Raw genomic sequence first — 20,590 nt, 5'->3', positions numbered from 1 at the left:
CCTGTCTGAAAACGGCTACCATCATTCCTGTCCCCAAAAAGACACCAGTCAGAGAGCTCAACGACTACAGGCCCATAGCCCTAACATCGGCGGTGATGAAATGTTTCGAAAGACTGATAGCCGACTACATCAAAGCCAGCCTCCCACCCTCCCTCGACCCTCATCAGTTCGCCTAGAGCCAACAGATCCACGGATGATGCCATCGCCACAGTCCTTCACACAGCTGTCAGCCACCTCGAAGGCCCAGGCAACGAAATAAGGATGCTGTTTGTCGATTTTAGCTCAGCTTTTAACACCATCATACCTGACATACTAGTGGAAAAACTGTCAAGCCTAGGTTTCCCCCCCATCTTATGCGCCTGGATTAATAATTTCCTAACAGACCGTCCTCAGACAGTGAAAATAGGCCCTTATTGCTCCTCCACCCACCCTCAGCACTGGCTCCCCGCAGGGCTGCGTGCTGAGCCCTCTACTCTACACTCTCTACACCAGTGGTTCCCAAACGGTGCGCCGCGGCACACTGGTGTGCCGTGAGGCAAGTCCGGGTGTGCCGTGGGATTTTGTGACAACCATACGTTATTATTGCAATATACAACTACATAAAAATAATTATTTTTTTATTTACTATATCAGTACTTTGTAGGTTTATATGTACGTAATCTGCGCGACTACATCTCCACCTGCAGTGCTGCATAAACATGGCTGAGTCAGCGATAACTCTCGAGGGGTGGAGGACGTATGCCCATTATTTTGAGTTCGTCCGAAGAATAGACAGGAATGTGACGGTGAGGTGCAAACTGTGTCCAGGCCAGAAGCTGTTATCCACTGCTGTGACACCACGTCAAACCTCAACAAGCACCTGCAAATAACACATGCTAAGGTGGAGCTACCGCACACGCTATGTGTTTGTTTATATCACAGTCTGTTCTTCTTCTCCGTCTTCCGGTTGTTGCCTGTTTTGAATGACGAATACACACTACCGCCGCCTGCTGGTAAGGAGAGTTATTGCCACTCACGCATGCGCAGTTCGTACGTGCTCGGCTTAATTCTTTGCGGTGTCTGGTTCCAGTGCAACACATGGCCAACACGCAGGAGAACACGCCGACGCAACAGAGTGAGCAGAGATAGACTGCGCAAAAATATACAGATAGCAGGAGACAGAGAACAGCCATGGTCAGATAGGAAAACATTCAGGATGAAAACTGAACTAAAGAGAACATTTGAAACGTTAGCAGTCTGCGTGATCTGCCTGCAGGGAGGGGCGGGCCGGCCCTGCGAGTAAAGTAACGAGTTACTTTATGTAGAGAGTAACGAAGTAGTGTCATACTTAAGTAATATGTAATATATTACTTTTTTTTAGTAACGACTCTGCTGAAATGTTACATTTATAATTTGTAGTTCAGGACCATGGACAATGCAGCTTCCTTGCATTGACAGTTATCTGTGCTGAATTTCCTTTGTCTCATTTTTAATGTTGTGACCTGTCTGGTTTAAATGAGTGTGTTGCTGCTTTGATGAAGCCTAATTTGATAACGTTTCAAATTCATTTCTGAAATATTTCGTTACTAAATATTTCATGAGTAATATAGTTGTCTTTGTTACATTTTATTTGGCATTTGTAAATAATTATGCACATTTACAGATATTTTACATATGAGTGATAACACGTGTTATCAGGGCTATTTTGCACAATAGGTGTGCCTTGAGATTTTGACTTGTCCTTTGGTGTGCCTTGGGCACAAAAAGTTTGGGAACCACTGCTCTACACACACGACTGCTCTCCCAATCACCCCTCCAACTCCATTATCAAATTTGCAGATGACACCACTGTGGTCGGCCAAATACATAAGGGAGACGACGAGTCGACATACAGAGACGAGATCCTGAAGCTGTCTGTGTGGTGTTCAGCAAACAATCTGTATCTGAACACAAGCAAAACAAAAGAATACATCATAGACTTCAGAAAGCACCGTCCAGAACCCGCCCCCCTTCACCTCAATGGAGAGAGAGTGGAGAGGGTCTCCACCTTTAAGTTCCTGGGGTTCACATCTCGGAGAGCCTCAAGCTGGACAGCACACACCACTGCAGCAGTTAAGAAGGCCCAGCAGCGACTTCCTGAGGGTGCTTCGGAGAAACCGACTGAACAAGAAGCTGCTGGTGTCCTTCTACCGGGCGACCATCGAGAGCGTGCTGTCATACTCCATCTCGGGGTGGTATGCAGGATGCTCAGCTAGCCCTGCAGAGAGTGATCAGGATGGCAGAGGAAACCATCGGCTGCCGCCTGCCCTCTCTGGAACACATCTCCACCTGCCGCTGCCTCAGCAGAGCAAAAGAATAAAGGACAGCTCTCACCCAGGTCACAGACTGTTCTCTCTCCTGCCTTCTGGGAGGAGATACAGGAGCTTCAAGTCACGGACAAACAGACTCAAAAACAGTTTCTACCCCTGGGCCGTCAGGCTGCTCAACCACCACACATAATGCAATAACTGTAACCATTCTCACACATAAACACACTTTTAATGCACTTTATATACTATCTTTTTTTTTTTTATATCAATATTTGTAACTATTTATTCCCCCATATTCCCCGTATGTCCTATTGCTGTGTTTTTTAGTGTTATGTATTTTTTGTATTTTTTGCACACCGGGACAGAGTTGCACTCTGAATCTCGTTATACTCTGTGTATAATGACAATAAAAGGCTTCAACTAACTTTTTAATTAGTTTTTTAATCCTCGATATGTTCTTCAGGCTGTACTCAGCATTGAATCCAAATGCACCATAGCTTTAAATCTTAATCAGTTTGTGAGGCGATTTGCTGATCAAGATGTTAATCGCCACATTCAGCTGTAATAGGCATGCCAACTTGATGCTCTGATCACGGATGAGTCGATGAGAATAATAAACTGTTAAGATGATAACCTTACGTGTGTAAATATATTTTTTTCTTTGAGGGGGTCTGCCCCCAAAAAAACAGTTTGAAGTCCTGAGAAAGTCAAATAAGACGGTGTGTAAAACTACACGGCCCAGCCAAAAAAAAGTAATCACTTTGATTTAACTAGGCCAGTAGGTAAGGACTTTCCACTGTATGATAACTGCAGCGATGTATATGTTTTAGCTGAATACACGTTATTTAACCCTAACTGAGGCAGTTAGTCACTTCTTTAATTTTTGTTCTTTCTGATGTAAAATCAAGGTTGTAACTGTTTGCATTAAAGTTGTGGGGCGCTGAACTGTTCCTTTGATTCTTTTGAATTTTGATACATGATATAATTACTTGTCTTTCAAATTTGAAGGAGGGCGAGCAAGCATCTTGAGGAACATTCATCATTAACTCCTCCAAAAAATATAGTTTATTTAATAATAACACTGAATATGTGAATCATAACAGTGATTGACAGCTGGTAGGAATAATATGATTGTTAATAGTATCATTAATTTAGACAAACATCGAAGAGACAGTTAATTCATGTACTTATTGCAGCAGTCTGCATAGATTGGTACCCCTGCTGGTCTAAGAGTGAGACAAACTCATTCAGTTATTGTTCAGTTAAAATTCATTACATGATGTCTGACACCTTATATATTTATATTTAAGGCTTTACTGATGTGCCACAATAATGTCACCTATGTTATGGAGTTAAAATAAATATTGTGGCTTTCCAAGTTAACATTAATTGATATGACTGCGATTAAACTTCTGCCAGGGGATGCCACCCCTGAAATTCTCCTGCCACCCTCTTGCCACATCATGAATATTTGTCTAGATCCGCCCCTGCTCGACAAGTCAACAAACCTCTTTGAGGAAGGACAAAGGCATTTTTCTAATACGCTTTACTCGTTTAATATGAGTAGAAGCACATAAACGTCAATGTCTATATCTCTTATTTTGGAGCCTGTGAAAATGTCTACATTTTTCCACACTGAGAAAAGACAATATACGCAAACTGACTAGTCTAACAACAGTTTTGCGGTTTTCTTAAAATGTTTGCTTTTTTACTTTAGGGAAATTCTCCTTCTTAGTGGCCATGGGACAAAGCCAACACTTACTGAAATGTTTCAAACTGTTTCAGACTGCTTCAGTGATGTATTATATTGCGCTTTGAGCACCAGGAAAAGTGCTATATAAATAATATGTATTATTATTATTATATAGATATATATACAGTAAATAGTTATTTTTGGTATTTTACCTTGACCATTTAAAGTAATCACATGGGGGTCAGAAAATACATCATGTTGCCTTTCTGCCTACAGTAGTAATAAACAAGTATACAAATGTATACAATCGTGCACCTAGCAAATATAAAGCTGAATGCAAGGTGTGTTCAGGTGATAAGGGGAAGCATGTACAAAGTGTTGGCGGGGTGGGTGTGGCCAACCTGAGAGAGAGAGAGAGAGAGAGAGAGAGAGAGAGAGAGAGAGAGAGAGAGGAGAGAGAGAGAGAAAAGAAAACACACCTGACTGGTGACGGCAAAATAGAAACTAACTTTCACAGTATCTACTCAAGAAATGTGTCTTCCTGTGGATATCACTCTAAACTGCACACCAACTATGATAACATGACAACTGAGAGGATGGACTTGAATACAGCTCTACACAGGGTCAGCAGACTGCATGTTTTGGTTTGGAGGAGCACACAGACACCTGAACAGTCGTAGAAAGTTGGCCAGGTAAGAGAAACATTTTTTACAAAAACTATTTGGGCAAATGATATACTGTGACTGAAACTCACTAACTTGGGACAAAATATGAATGTTTGTATCACAATATGCGCTTGTGTCAATTATGTTGCATTATGTTGTGTGTAAATATGTACACATCAAGGCATACTGTATGTGTGAGTATATGGTACTACTTTCTAACTTCCCAAGTCATACGTTCATCTTTATACATTTCGTGGGTTTTGACCCCCATTTTGTAGTTGTGTGGATAAACAAATTACTGTGGTTTTTAGTGTCTGCTCTCATGGTGTGTGGGTGTGTGGGTGTGTGTGTGTGTGTGTGTGTGTGTGTGTGTGTGTGTGTGTGTGTGTGTGTGTGTGTGTGTGTGTGTGTGTGTGTGTGTGTGTGTGTGTGTGTGTGTGTTGGGACATGGCCAGCCTTCAGGAGTGGTATTAGCGCATATGAATGTGGGAGAACAATGTGGACAAACTGGTTTAGTGACACCCATTCTCTTCAAGTCATCCCTTAGAAATTGCCTACTTCATACCAGTGTGACCTCGTAAGGGAGTGTGTTTTTTCCACACAGCGTACTCTATAATAAGACCTTTCCACGCTCTGATGAGCTGAGGATGACGCTGCATTGTTAACACACCAAAGAGGTCATAAACACACCTTTACTGTAAAGTGTCTTCACTCTAATGATCGAACCCTTACAACACAACAACGGCCTGTGGTTTGAGATGGACACGAGAAGGACAAGGAAGGCATGAGAACATTTCTCCGACATACAAGCTGCTCAGAGACACATTTCCAATAAACCTTTTCCAGCATAAAGTTATGTCAGGTAAGGAGCAAATGTACACTTAGTGCTTAGTTGTATTGAATTGACAGAAACTACATTTAAAGCAATATCAACAGAGGCTAGCAAACCAATTACCCTGAAGTGTGTTAGGTAGGGGAACATTGACCTTTAAGAAGTCACTGTTAAATAAAAACATTATAAGTTATACATTTGCAGAAAAACGGTTTCAACATGGTTTCATTTCCAAACACCTATGTACTAATTGTTTTATATTACATAGTTCTTAAATAGTTAACATTTTAAGAAAGCAAACTGTTTTAATGAGGAGGCAGCCTTTTCTTTATTTGTTTTGTGGTTTAACTACTTGTTGTTCTTACTTGATGCAGCCCATCCCTTTGATATGTGCCAACATTGATAACATGTATACAATTAGCAGTTAGTTTGGCCTAACTTCTGTTGCACTGTGTACTAGGGCTTCTTAAGTACATGGTGTGTACTATGTTGATTTCAGGTTGTGTTCGGGACTAAGATAGACAGTAGCATTACTGTTGGCATGATACTGCTGTAAATTAATCTCAGGCATGAAAGTTATTCCAGGACAGACTATTGCCAACATTTGTTAAACAAACAAGGTGCCTCACTTGCACAAAGTGCTTTCCAGGGCATACTGGAAGCAGCTGTGTGCTTTATCATTTATGAGCTGTCGTGTAAAAGGTGCGTGTTTGAAAAAACGTAGGCATATTGTGTTCTGCCACTTAGTTTGCTTTATGGATATTGTCTATGTATCATTGTGCCTTTTCACTGACTTGTGACGCCCCACAAAGGAGATGACGAAATGTTTTGCTTTTAAAGGATAATTGATGTGAAACCTAGGCAAGGCAAGTTTATTTTTATTGCACCTTTCAACACATGGCAATTTGCTTGAGAATGATAACAGTAAAAGCACCGTATCAGAAGATTTCCTGCATAGAGAAGTGTCTAGATTTGACCAGGTCAGCAACAACGGCAATTACATTAGGAACCTTTCAGTTTTATTATTCCCTTCCGACTGTATACTCTAATTCAGTCCATGGTGATACTAGTTGAAAACACAAGGTAGCTGGTTTATTGGCTAGCACTGATCATTCACATTATTCCACAAGAACAAACGGAGAGAATACAGGGCAACGTATGTCCCTTTAAGCTGGTGACTGTCACGTGAAGATTTGTGACCAATGCCTCATTGCTGCCTTTTTTAGAATTGGACCAAGAATAAAGAGAAGATCCTGGACCAGGAGCAAATGTTCAACCCAGAATCACAATGTACTGTGTGGTAAAAATAACCCTCCTGATGCAAGACTTTAACAGTTCTAGGGAAACGTTAAGATCATTTCATTTCAAACCTTTATTTAACCAGATTGGTCCCTTGAGATCATAGATCTCTTTTTCAAGGGAGACCTGCAGCATATAGGTTCCACATGAAACATAAAACAATAAAGGACATTACACATTATATTTACAGGATACATAGTTATAGACATTTACTAGTGCCCATAGTATCAACGAGCATTTCATTTAGCCTAGCTTTAAAAACATGCAGAGGAATGAGATTGCTCAGTTTCAATTCTTGCTGAAGATTGTTCCAAGCAAGTGGAGCTGCGCACATAAAAGCTGTCTTACCTGAGACAGTCCTTGCTCTTGGCACATCTAACAAGACTACATCATGTGACCTCAGACAATAGCTGCTTGCAACTCTCTGTGTTATCAGCGAGCAGATATAATACGGGAGTTTACCCAACAAAGCTTTATAAATAAACGTGTACCAATGACTGAGCCTCTTTACAGTAAGTGATGGCAGACCTGCCTTGGTATACAGGGTACAGTAATGAGTAAGCGCTTTACAATTAGTGACAGATCTCAGTGCGCTGTGATAGGCGGCATCTAACTTGTTCAGGCAATAGGCAGTAAAATAAAGCTGGTATATCATGTCTGTGACTTGAGAAGTGTAATGGGCTTCCTAATGCCAGGTTATCCTTTCAAGGCTTTTATGGATGTTGGGTCAGTGCTGAGCGATGGCAATGCTGATCTCTGCTCCTCTATTATCTGTGTAACTGATAGCTGGTTGACTATACACATAGAAAACAAGCTGTCAAACACTGCTTCTGATATTTGCTGTGAGAGTCCAGATAAAAAAAAGAGTTCACTGTTAATATTTGTTATGTAAGAAGAGATTACAAAAAGAAGGTCCTGGGCGTATTCTGTTTACAGAACTTTACTGATAGCACTTAAAGCAAAGCTAAAATCTGAACCAGCAACTTTGACCAGCTGTATAGAGAGTTCTTAGAGGCAGATGCTGCTTCCTGTATCTGAGCTTAGAGGATTTAGGCTGGCTGCTGAGCAGAGGTAATGTTGATCTCTTCCTCCAACTGATAGTAATGTTGATCTTATCTGTTCCTCTTTTCTCTCCAGCATGTCACTCAACTCCACGGCCGATAATCTGTGTGCACCGGATGACCACCTCTGTAGTAAGGACTCTCTCTCTCTCTCTCTCTCTCTCTCTCTCTCTCTCTCTCTCTCTCTCTCTCTCTCTCTCTCTCTCTCTCTCTCTCTCTCTCTCTCTCTCTCTCTCTCTCCTCTCTCTCTCTCTCTCTCTCTCTCTCTCTCTCTCTCTCTCTCTCTCTCTGACACACCCATATTCCAGTATTTAGCTACCTCAAAGCAAACCATCTTCCTGTCATCAAGCTGAATGGAACAACTGCCACGGTGGCTTTCCTAACCTTACATTTCAGCTAGGGAATTCAACTAAATCTAGAGGATTCGCTCTTGCTTAACCTGGAGAACTTTTGATCTTGCCAATTCAAGTTGATTGTCTTGTAGTGTGCTTGGGTTATCCCCGGTGTTCGGAGAAGTGAACCACAAATACTAAAAAGAGTAGTTTCACTACATCTACACAACTTCAAATGAACAGCCCCATTTGTTTTTTTCTTGCAATACATTTGTGTCAGGCAGCCTCCATCACATACTCAAACTCTTACCTTTGTGTAGTGCCGGCATGTTCAAAAATAATGGCCGATACTCAGCGACCACCATTGCTACACTAAAGCAAATATATGACACTGACTAGCTCCACCAATAACATATATATTTATATAATATGACGTTTTTAGTTCTCTGGCTATTTTGTATTTTCATTAAAGTAGACAACAGCCATTTGGCATTACACGGAGTACATCAGAGGAACGATGAATGTATCTGCAGAGGTCATGTTGAGATGAAAACCACAGTTGCAGATGTTGTCCTGGTAAACAAAAAATAAAAAGCACAAAATTGCACTCTTCAAATCTGACAATGTATTGGTATTTAACAACTATAAAGAGTCTCATTAGTTCTGTATTTATTTAACTATGAAAATGTCTGCTGACGTCTACAATGATGTTGCAACATCCAGCCTTTAGATAAGGCTGCATGAAATACAGTGGTTCCAGGTGATATGGGATTGCACAATCAGTTGGAGTAAAACAGCTGCCTCACAGACAGAGTTGGGAAGGCTTTAAGATTACACAATCAACTATGATATACAACCTTTCAACAGTAAGAGGTGTCTGTTAAGTTGTGTGTTAACAGGAATTCACTTTTTATTTCTAAATAGAAAGGCAATGGCACATGTCTTTGTTAAACAAGGTTAATATTGAGTCTAAACAGACTACAATGTGAACAACACTGGATTCAGGAGTGTTGGATGATGAATCGAATGGCTCCTGCTACGGCAAAAACACAATGTTCAATCTTATGTAATATAAGGGTGTGTTGTTCTACTACTGTATAGTGTTAAAAGGTTGTCAGTGAAGGGTCGAAATGAAAGATAGAAAACGATTTAATGAAAGGCAAACTAAATGAAAGCAATACAAAATGCATACAAAATGACTTCTACAAAAGCCATACAAAAAAAAGTCCAGTGAAGAAGTATAATGCAATACTAATTAACCTTGTGTAACCAGGAAACACTTGTATTTCCTGATAGGCATTGTTATTAAAAAACGAGTTATCAAAAGAGCAGTGGCGAGCCGTGACTTTTATACCTTCCCTCGAGAAAAAAAGAAGAGTTATTACGTCACAGCGTATACTTCAGCGGAATATCAAAACAACGGCCTGGGGTGCAAAACGCATCAATGACAGCGACCCTCTACCACACAAAACAACACCATCCTCCTGTCCTTTTGGATGAAGCACTTGCGGGTCATGCAGCTGATCCTTTGCCACTCCAGTTTATCATTGTAACTCAATCTTGAAAATGACTCGGTTAATAATTTCGCAACGATGTCATCACTATCACTGAAGTGAGCCATCATGAACGAACTTATGCTAATCATAAATCTATCAATCATAAATCTATCGATCATAAATCTATCGTTTAGATTTATGATTCGAAAATAATAAAAGTAGGGTAGACATGTGGATATTATCCGGCTGAACACAACATGCATTTATCTAACATGTTCGTTTTCCACAGACCTTATTTCGAGCTATTTTCCAAAATCCTATGGAGAAATCCCGTTGCTTCCTGTCGAGGGAATCCGAGTGAAGCTTACTTCCGGGTTTTAGGACGCGTCACTGCACCACTTGCATAGACCTCACAGCGGCCGGAACTTGTCATAAAGTCTGCGAAAAGAAAGCCCGCCCATTTAGAGGGAAGATGTGATTGGTCAATTGTACTGTCATTTGACATTACTCTCTCGTTGAGTTACTCCAACAGAAACTGAACAGGCAGATTCGAAGGATTTATTTCTTTGGAAATATTATTTTAAATACAATTAAATCAAGTTATTTTGGTAAAACTAATGAAAAATGTAACAACAAAAAATTATTAAGAAAAAAACGTTTTTTAATGTTTTCAAATATTATTTTTTAGAATATATTAGGCCCTCACAGAGGGCCTAGAGGGCCCTGACGGCTCGCCACTGCAAAAGAGAAATGTCTAAATGTCTTATTCTCTGAATGTCAATGAATGAGCCACTTCAGCCACCTGAGCCAGTCCCACTGGATAGTGCAGTCTTATTGAGTTGTTGGTAATGCAGCAACAATGCAGCAGGACGTTATTATCAACCAAGTAAGGCAGAGCTAGTCAGCAATGCAAAAGCATGACGATGACTCACAATTGTGAAAAATGCATTCCACGATCACAGAAAAAAAGAGAATAATACTCAAATAAAACCGCAGTAAAGAGCTAGCTCTGTGTCTAAATATGTGATTCATCTAAAACTGAAGAGGGAGAACTTTTGGAAACTGATCGATAAATGATTGACATACCTGTATATCTAAATGATTCTCATCACTCAATTTTAAAGTTAATTGTCTTATTTTTGTTGCATAGCTTTTACCCTTAAACTAAGGACTTTGGGCGCTTAAAGGTGGGGTAGGTAATTCACTTCAGAAACACTTTTTGCTATATTCCATGGAATGCTCTTAGGCAAGGCAAGGCAAGGCAAGGCAAAGCAAGGCAAGGCAAGGCAAGGCAAGGCAAGGCAAGGCAAGGCATACGAACACGATAGCAATGAATACATGAAATGCTTTGACAATAAAATACATAAAAACATTTCATCTGTGGAAGCCTTTCGCTGTAAAAAGCATGACCAATCATCTGAGCCGGCCCGGCTAAAGTAACTGGATGGCCTACCTGCCTGTCAGCCTTCCATCTGTGCACAAACTTATCTCGTGCCCTCATTGGTCATGTGCGCGTTCGTGTGTGTTGGAGGAGGGGCTCTGTAAGGAAGGGCAGATTTTTTCCGGCTGCGTACTTTTAAATTCTAGCGCACTCGAGCTGGTTTCTCCAAAATTACCTGCCCTACCTTTAACGATACCTGCCCTACCTTTAACGATACCAATGTCTTTATTTTGTGTACAAAATAACAGTTTAAAACTCATTCAGCACTTCATTAGACTATCTTTGAATGACAAATGCCATCGCACAAATGTAGAAAGCAATCTTTAACATAGAATTCTTCGACAAGAAAAAGTAAATGAATTTAATGTAACATGTTTAAAAGGCATGTTTAGCTTGCTATGCCACTACCTACTAGCCGTGTTGCATGCAATATGTCAGATCAGAGCATCTTTTCTGCTGAGAGCCCGTGGCAGTCAACAAAGTAACTATCGGCTGATACAGATGTTCAGCCAATAAATACAATAAACATATATTTTAAATACAAATGAAAAATAAAGGTGTTTCTTTCAATACGGATGTGCCTTGTGAAATCACAGTTGTATCTAGCTATAAATCAACATGTCAACAGAGGTGTTAATGGTGGATGATGTAATGTTCTTATTGAACATCCTGTCAACACTTTGGGGGGGTGCACATTTTTTTACAGGCAACATATTGGTCCCGTCATAGTACCCCAAGCAGAACACTGAAACCAAACCTGCACAAACCACCTCACAGTGTAATTGAATATTGTTTGCATTTAAACATTGGCGCACAAAATAAAAAAAGAGCATTGAGGACTTAAAGAGCCTGTGACACCATCCCAACAACTGTTGTGCAATGAAATATTGGGCTACTAGTAATCTCGAACCGTCAGTTTAAAAAAGAAAAAGCGATACCGTTTCGTTAAATATCAATAATTTCGAACATCGCGGGGAAATTCCTTCACTCATTTTGAAGTTTTGGGGGAAGCCGGAAGTGACGTCAATGCGGGAACGCTTCGAGAGCCAAACACGGACAAAGTGTGTTGTGTCATGCGTAGAAATGGTGAATTACTGAGTTTAGGCACGTTAATAACGTTTTAATGAAGTTGACTACATTATATTCATATTTGTCAGTGCTTTCATGTCAATTCGGCGACATAAACATAAATGATCGTGGTGAAGATGATGATTACATTAGGATTACAAATCGGGAGTGAGAGCTGCTGAATTTCCTCCCGTAGGATGTGATATAAAAACAAATCGATTATTTTTGTGGTTGTAAACTCAAGTGGATGAAACTACATTTATTAGTGCTTTCATGTCAATTCGGCGAACATATGATACATTAAATGATGAGTGAGGATGATGATTAAAAATCGTTTGTTTGAGCCGGTCTGCATTTACTGATGAGAAAACAAACCGATGCTTTTTGTAGTTGTAGTACACCAACGTGGATTAAACGTGTGGTTTTTTTACCACAATGTTGGGGAAATTAATAGATAAAATGCACGGATTATTATTATTATTCCCACTCCGATCGGGACACTAGGTCCACCGTTTCCCCGCAGCGAGGCTCCCCCCGTTGACAGTTTACGTGGGCTGGGTGCAGTGGCGGACTGGCCATCGGGACGAATCCCGATGGGCCGGTACCGAAGTGGGCCGGTCGGATAAGTAACTAGCACATCCCCCATAGGCGGCGCGTGAGGCTCAGGTTTGAGAAGGCTAAATAACTTATTTTACCTGACGCTGCCCGCCTCCGGCGTCTATAGAAAAGAGATCCACTCAGTGTGCGGAGTTTAAATCTCTCAAGTCATATTACAGGATAAAGGAAATACAGTTTAAACTGCCGTATGCAGAGAAGACGCCGACGTGTCGCACTTATCATTCATATTACATCATCAATCAGATCATCGATCATATAATATCATAATATATCATATATTTCCTTATCTGAGTCAGCTTCTCCAGCCTCATCTGGCCGTGCAACACTCACAGTGTCACAGACTGGATGCAGAAGTATTATTTAACACATTATGTTGACGAAACACTCGAGACAAATGTAATTAAAGTCAGATCCACTCGTGTCTTAGACGTGAACGCGCTCTCAGCTGGAGAGAGAAACCATGGCTTGATTTACCGAGTTGATAACCAGCGTCGTAGGACCGCATAGCCAGATCTCGTTTGTTGTTAGTGTGTTTGTTACTCAAACATATCCAGGGTCTGTTGAACTGGCTTCGTAGTACAGGGCACAGGTGGCTAGCAGCGCTAATGTCAAAGACACAGACATTATACATTATATTTGTATTTTACATCCCCCGCTCCCCCCGTTGACAATTTACTAGCGGTACCGAAGTGGGCCGGTCGAGAGTCCCGGGATGATTTTTAGTCCCAGTCCACCACTGGCTACATGACCATATGATCGCCCATATTGACGCACCTCATTCCTAAACTTCTAACAGATACAACATAAACCGATCCTTCAGCCTCATATGAGCTCTCAGACACGTTCAACATTAACCTGTCATCGCTGTCTGAGCGTGCTGCTGTGTGCGCCGTCGTGCGTTTACATCTGACTGTGTATATATATATAAAGGTTTACATGCAGATGCTGGGATCCTGGACGGTGCAGCTGGAGCGCTGTGCCCGCAATGACGTCACCCATCATTTGGCGGGACTTGAAGAATCCGCGAGAAGATCCAGAAAATTGTCAACATTGAAGGCAGATTAATGGTTATCAAAGTACAAATATCCAAAATCAGTTCAGTAACGGTTTTCAAGGGGACAATATGTACTCAAATTGATGGGTTTGGATGATGGGGGAAAACCGTGTCACAGGCTCTTTAAGAGCTGCGAGTGCCGTCCTAACTTTAATATAAGAAACTATGAATTAGGATATTTCTGCTGTGGGACATTCTACCAAACCAGACCAAGTCAACAAGAAGCCCAGCACCATAAGTCTGAAAGGAAATGGCCTCCTCCTGTTCCCTGACATTTACACATCAATTTCTCTCTCAGTTGTAAGGGAGCATTTGCAGGCAGTGATCATCGTCCCTACTCTGCTCCTCCTGACAACCCTGGTGGGCTTAGTGGCTGTGTGCTGCCTGAGGTATTGTCCTGAAAGGAAGAGGCCAAAGACCACTTCCGCTCCACGCTACCACAGCGCATCGCACAAACAGAGGCACAGCCACAGAAATCACCTACAGGGCATTGATGGTGAGCAATCATGCATAAGATTCTGCGTCATTCTCATTTTACTTGGTTTCAGTGTAACTCCACAAGAACACGACTCCCATGTATAATTCTGCTCTGCTCTGCATGTCTCTCTCCCTCAATAGTACCCCCGGGGATTAACCCACTGGAACATGAAGAGCTGCCAATGTCAATTCAACAAGTGCAACAGAATGTCAGGCCAACTCTGGCTGCAGTACCGCCGATGTCCACAGAGAGGCAAAGAGGAGCCTTCAGCCAGATGACTGCGCTGCAACCGCCCTTCCCCGTCACATCTAACAACACATACATCCTCTACAGAGCCCGCAAGGACAACAGAGATGTCATCCTGAGGATGCTAAAAGGTAGAAAGAGGCTCTACTGCATGTCGGCTGAAGAAGTCAACATCATTTATTTGTTTCAGTCATTCCTCAGAAATTACGGTTAAAAAAAACCTCAAGGACATCAAATGTAGTTACTTTCCATGTTAAATCACAACAAATCATGATGAAACTAACCATTTACAGTTGAAGACATTATGAGGTGTAAACTAAATGTGCAATACAGTAATTGTGAGTAGTCTTCAATGAAACTTCCCAGGTTAATATTAAAAGTAAGTCTGTTTACATGTTTAACGGTTGCCATCACAACAAGCAATGAACCATGCCCCCCCACTCTCTATAGTCATAAACACACACAGACGTATGTCACTTCATCTAACTTGCACCTTACTACACTGAACAAAAATATAAATGCAACACTTTTGTTTTTGCTCCCATTTTTCCTGAGATGAACTCAAAGATCTAAAACATTTTCTATATACACAAAATAACCATTTCTCTCAAATATTGTTCACAAATCTGAAAAGATCTGTGATAGTGAGCACTTCTCCTTTGCCGAGATAATCCATCCCACCTCACAGGTGTGGCATATCAAGATGCTGATTAGACAGCATGATTATTGCACAGGTGTGCCTTAGGCTGGCCACAATAAAAGGCCACTCTGAAACGTGCATTTTTGCTTTATTGGGGGGGCCTGAAAACCAGTCAGTATCTGGTGTGAGGGGTAGGGTTAGGGTAATGTTGTGAATCGAGTGGCCTGTGTTCGTCGTCCATAACATACGCCTGTCCATACCATAACCCCACCACCACCATGGGCCACTCGATTCACAACATTACCATAACCCTAACCCTACCCCTACCCCTAATCCTACCCCTCACACCAGATACTGACTGGTTTTCGGACCCCCCCAGACACCCCCAATAAAGCAAAACTGCACGTTTCAGAGTGGCCTTTTATTGTGGCCAGCCTAATCAGCATCTTGATATGCCACACCTGTGAGGTGGGATGGATTATCTCGGCAAAGGAGAAGTGCTCACTATCACAGATTTTTTCAGATTTGTGAACAATATTTGAGAGAAATTGTTATTTTGTGTATAGAGAAAATGTTTTAGATCTTTGAGTTCATCTCATGAAAAATGGGAGCAAAAACAAAAGTGTTGCGTTTATATTTTTGTTCAGTGTACATCATGGACCCCAAAACGGCTTTAACGGTTTATAATATCACTTAAATATGTTTAACGTATTTCATTACCTGTACTTAAAAAAAGAGTAGACACTGTTTTTATGTGTCAATGTATTACAATGTATTTTAACTACTTATTTGTTATTGCGCTAGATGTTTGTTTGGTTGCTGCATTTAGTTCTGTACCTGGTTATTATTTTGTAATTGGCACCTTATGTTCATTCTGTTTTGCTGCAGAACCAATTAACACAATTTGGTTCCTCTTTGTGCTGCACTGTAAATAGATGGAAGACAACTAGTCTCTCTTTTCTTACCTGTTTCTCAGAGACGGCAAACGGCCGTGAAAAGCAGGAATTTTTGGGATTTGCTGCCTTCGTGTCAGGACTCGGGCCTCACCCCTTCCTACCTGAGCTGCTGGGTGCAGTCTCAGTGCAGCCGCCCCTGATGATGGTTGTGGAGGAGCTGCAGCACAGAGACCTATTGGGGTACCTGTGGAAATGTCGACAACAGGTACATACTTCTATTAATTACCACACCATTAAACTGGAGACTGGTGATGAACACTTTGACAATCTAAAGGGGCAGGAAGACAAAGGGAGGTTTCTGCTTAACGGAAAGTGGAAAAAATATCCATTACCCACCCCCCCAAAAAATAGTTACATGATATTGACAGGTACAGTTTGTTACCCTAATTCTAAAAACACTATAATACAAGCCCATTATGCTTATTAACCTCATCATGAACACAGATAGAAAAAAAGGTAAGAAATATCACATAAAAGACAGGTATGATAGTCTGACTCAAAATCTAACCATAAGGACACAGACATTGACATGTTTTCCCTTTCTTCCTCTACTCTCTCACTGAAGGGCAACTCGGGTTCAGAGTCTTCATGTGAAATGACGGAGAAGAAGATCTTCACCATGGCAGGACAGGTGGCCTCTGCCCTGGTTGGTTCAACTGCTGCTTTCTTTTCTCTGTTTGCCTCACTGCTTCATAGACCAACATACTGGATTTGTAGTTATCAGCAGTGAGACCAATCTGATCCGTCTCTATCCTAATTTCTTATTATTTGGTGGCAAAACTAAAGACTTCCAGTTTCCACCTGATGTCTGAACCCGATACCCCTATCTTCACTTAACAATAGGTTAAGGTTATGTTTTTAAACTGTCAGGTTAACTTAACTGGTGATTTTTAGATCGTATTTTTGTGCTGATGTTGCTACTTTTCCAGTCAGGACCTTCAACAATCTACGTTTCCAGAATCCTTCTTATTACCCTGTCTTTATCTTAAAGGTCCCATGTCATGCTTTTCCGGTTATCACCCGTCCCCTTGTGTGTTGTGTAGCTTTTTCTGCATGTAAACGCTCTGCAGAGTCACAAACCCTCAAAGTACACCCTGTAGCGAGTAAAACTCTAACACAGAAAAGACCTGTCTGTGCTGCCCCAGAACGCCTCGTTGGACATTTCTCTTTTTCTTCCTGGGTACAGTGACGTATTGGGTATAGTTACGTTACGTGCGGAGCCGTTACGTTTGGACCAATCGGCGGACTTCTTCACACATACACACTCAATATTTTCTCAGCTGCAGCTCTGCGGATTTCTCAGCCTAAGACGGCGGATGCGGGTGTGTGTGTGTGTGTGTACACACACAGACTCACAGCCAGGCTGCGGGTGTATGTGTGTGCTCGGGCTGGGTTTCGCTGTGTCTCACTGTCTCGCAGACCCCACACAGCAGCCAGGAAACAACACCAGTAATCCAGCTCACACTGTCCGCTCCTCGCAGCAGAGAGCCCCGCAACGTCCCGCCTACACGGCACCCAGACCCCACGCAATATTCTCATCTGTTTGTCCTTACTGGTGTCATTTCCTGGTTGCTAACAAACGCCATTGTAACACATACACACACATCAGAGCACAGTGGGCTCACAGGGAGGGGGGGGGGGGCAGGAGCTCCAACAAGGTGTTTAGGACAGAGAGTGAATATACATACTATACAGAGATGCTGTATGAGAAACCAATGTGAGTTTGGAAAATTGAACAATGTAAATCTATTCTAGTAGATCTCAACAATGGAATTATGATCAGTAGAAATGGCCATGACATGGGACCTTTAACATCTTTTAGGAGTACCTGCACGGTCAGCGCTGCATCCATGGCAATGTGGGATCTCGCAGCGTACTGGTTGGTGGAGATCTGACAGCAAAGCTCTGGGGATTTGGCTCGGCCTACCGCAGGACAACACAGGCCGTTTCACCGGGGGAAGTCAGGGACATTGAGATGAGGAAGTGGCAGGCACCTGAAGTGCTGGGCGGAAAGGCTGTCAGTCAGAGCAGTGACGTGTGAGTGGCCAATTAATAAAGATATGATATTCCTTTGATTGAAAACTCAAACCGGGTTGGGTCAAATGTGTTTTTATCATCTGATTAACATTTTTGTTGCAAAATACATTTTACTCTACAATTTGTCTGCTTTCAATGTTTGCAATTCATAGCAGATTTAAAAAAGTATTAATTTCTATCTAAATTTGAACTTAAATACCGTTTCTTGTTTCTAAGATTCTATTCCTTTTTCCAACAGATGGTCCTTTGGTATCCTGCTCTACGAAATGGTCACACTGGGTGAGTCTAAATTCTAGATAAACCAAGATAATGGTTTTCTTTATAAATCATAAGGACTGCATAATATTAAGTCAAATGTTGGAATTGGAAGATTATAGTTACCTGCATAGAATTAATATGAATTGCCTTTTATACAACAAGGGTGAGTTAATTATGGACCAATACTTTATACTATACAACCCAAATTTGTTTTAAATGTAGATTAACATTTCCTCAACTTGTATGACTCATAACATTATAGTTTAAAGTACATTTAGTGCTAGAGCTAAAGGACATTCATCTAATTTGTAATTCTCTGTTACACAGGTGACCCACCGTTTGCTGAATACAGGTCAACCGAACTTCTGCAGTATCTACAAAGGGGAAAGCATCTCAAACGGCCGACCACTTGCTCCAACTCACTGTAAGACAAACAGAAGAAGGATACCAACTTTGCACACAAAACCCCCACTAATTATGCATGTTAATCAGCCGCATATCCTGTATGGATAGATAAAGCATGTCGAGGCGCAAAAGCTCACACAATGCTGTCAATAAGTGATGGATCTGAATTTCCAACATTCCTAAAGCACTGCATCTGACTTTAAAAATGCATTCATATTGAAACCCAATTAATACATTTCATTGAAGACCTTTGAATAAAGAATCAAATACATGAAAAAGCTAATTTCTTAACATCATGTTTTATATTCACTTTGAATTGAAACTATGGTGTATTTTTCCCTATGCTTGAAGATATTATTTATCTCAATGGGACTATATTGGTTAAATTAAATAACTAATACAGAAGGTAGGAATTTATAACGCTCACTTTAGGCTTTTTTTCTATATACAGTGAGTTCATAGTGTTCTGGGTGTCAATTTTAAATATAAAAAACGGTATAGTATAAAAAGCTGGTATTACATTTCAACATAGGCGTCATTTATACTGCGGACGTTGGGGAAATGTTTTCCCCATCACTTTGCATTAGGATAATTGGTTAAAAATGTTCTGAAAAAAGCGTGCACAAAGAATTGTACACGTTTGAGAAGGTTTATTTGCACAAGAGAATATCTATCAATCTGGAGGACTGTTCACACGTGTTCGGTGTATTTCTGGTAACCCAAGTGCGACAAGTGTAATATATGAGTAATAATTGAATTGAAGAAGTGACTTGAACTGAAAAACATTAGCAACACCAATTAGCCTATTATAAAGTAGCCCTTAACTGCGAACTGCAACCATAATATAAATAAATATAAAACGAAATGTCAAAAATAACTTAACATGTATATTTAGCCAAGATAGAATCAACTGCATAACTGTTGTAATGAATTGCATTGGTGTGAACAGGTGTTATTAATTAGCCACTGATTGTAAATCAACTTAGCTTAAGTTAGCTAACAAGCCAGTTAGCCTGCTAGCTACTTTAACCTCCTCACCTGCTATAACGTCCAAAAGAAAACAAGTTTGAAAATTCAATTTAAATACATTTGTATGGAGACTTTATATCTCGTTAGCATGTGCATGCACTGAACTTGACCGATAAACCCTGAGCTGACTATTTCTAACGACGACACGTTACTGGCTGCGAGTGCGAGCGACACACCAGTAATATGTTGTCATAACAATCTTACTATGTTTCTTATATAAGGAGAGATACATAGGCCTATAGATATTTTTTTAGCATAGACTGTATAAGGTTTTTAGATTACAATGTTATGACCTTTTACCCTATTTTGTAGGTACTCCATCATAAAGAACTGCAGCCATTGGCGCCCCGAACACCGTCTGTCAACGTCGGAGCTCATTAGAACACTTCAGTCAGGAGAGAAATCAGCCAATGGGAGGAAAGTTCTCAAAGTGGTTCAACCACTGGATATCGAGAAGTACCTAAGGGAGGCGGGATATACAGAGGCGTATAACTACGCTGTGCTATGATTGGATGGGGCGGTTGTTACACCCAGGACTACAGGACTACTGGAAAATGGAAGAATTTATAAAATATAATTTTCTCAAAGAAATGCACCTTGTTTGTGAAACACACCTTTTTGTTTGATATATCTGTTTGTAATATTGGAACACTTAAAAACGTTATATGTTTGAATAGTAATATATGGATTGTAA

The 20,590-nt window shown here is 40.9% G+C and overlaps 1 protein-coding gene across 1 annotated transcript; it reads left to right on the top strand.

Annotated features, from left to right (window-relative positions):
- The first annotated feature begins 5,452 nt into the window (after positions 1 to 5,452).
- On the top strand, positions 5,453 to 20,530 carry styk1a (serine/threonine/tyrosine kinase 1a). Its single transcript, XM_034094622.1, has 10 exons — positions 5,453 to 5,508; positions 7,915 to 7,970; positions 14,146 to 14,343; positions 14,466 to 14,702; positions 16,188 to 16,372; positions 16,733 to 16,813; positions 17,990 to 18,204; positions 18,443 to 18,483; positions 18,790 to 18,886; positions 20,209 to 20,530. Exons 2-10 carry the CDS (start codon positions 7,916 to 7,918, stop codon positions 20,402 to 20,404), a joined length of 1,305 nt encoding a protein of 434 aa, XP_033950513.1. The 5' UTR covers positions 5,453 to 5,508; position 7,915; the 3' UTR covers positions 20,405 to 20,530.
- The last annotated feature ends 60 nt before the right edge of the window (positions 20,531 to 20,590 follow it).

This window comes from Pseudochaenichthys georgianus, chromosome 11 (genome assembly GCF_902827115.2).
Source record: "Pseudochaenichthys georgianus chromosome 11, fPseGeo1.2, whole genome shotgun sequence".
In the NCBI taxonomy this organism is placed as follows: Eukaryota; Metazoa; Chordata; class Actinopteri; order Perciformes; family Channichthyidae; genus Pseudochaenichthys; species Pseudochaenichthys georgianus.
Note: the sequence above shows the minus strand (reverse complement) of the source record. Positions and strands in the feature narration are given on the sequence as shown.

What these genes read in the sequence shown, in the direction of transcription:
- styk1a (XM_034094622.1), top strand. Translation starts at nt 7,916, where the DNA reads ATGTCACTCAACTCCACGGCCGATAATCTGTGTGCACCGGATGACCAC. An exon ending in ACCGGATGACCACCTCTGTA is followed by an intron (nt 7,971 to 14,145) that starts GTAAGGACTCTC and finishes TTTCTCTCTCAG; the next exon opens with TTGTAAGGGAGCATTTGCAG. An exon ending in GACAGGTGGCCTCTGCCCTG is followed by an intron (nt 16,814 to 17,989) that starts GTTGGTTCAACT and finishes AACATCTTTTAG; the next exon opens with GAGTACCTGCACGGTCAGCG.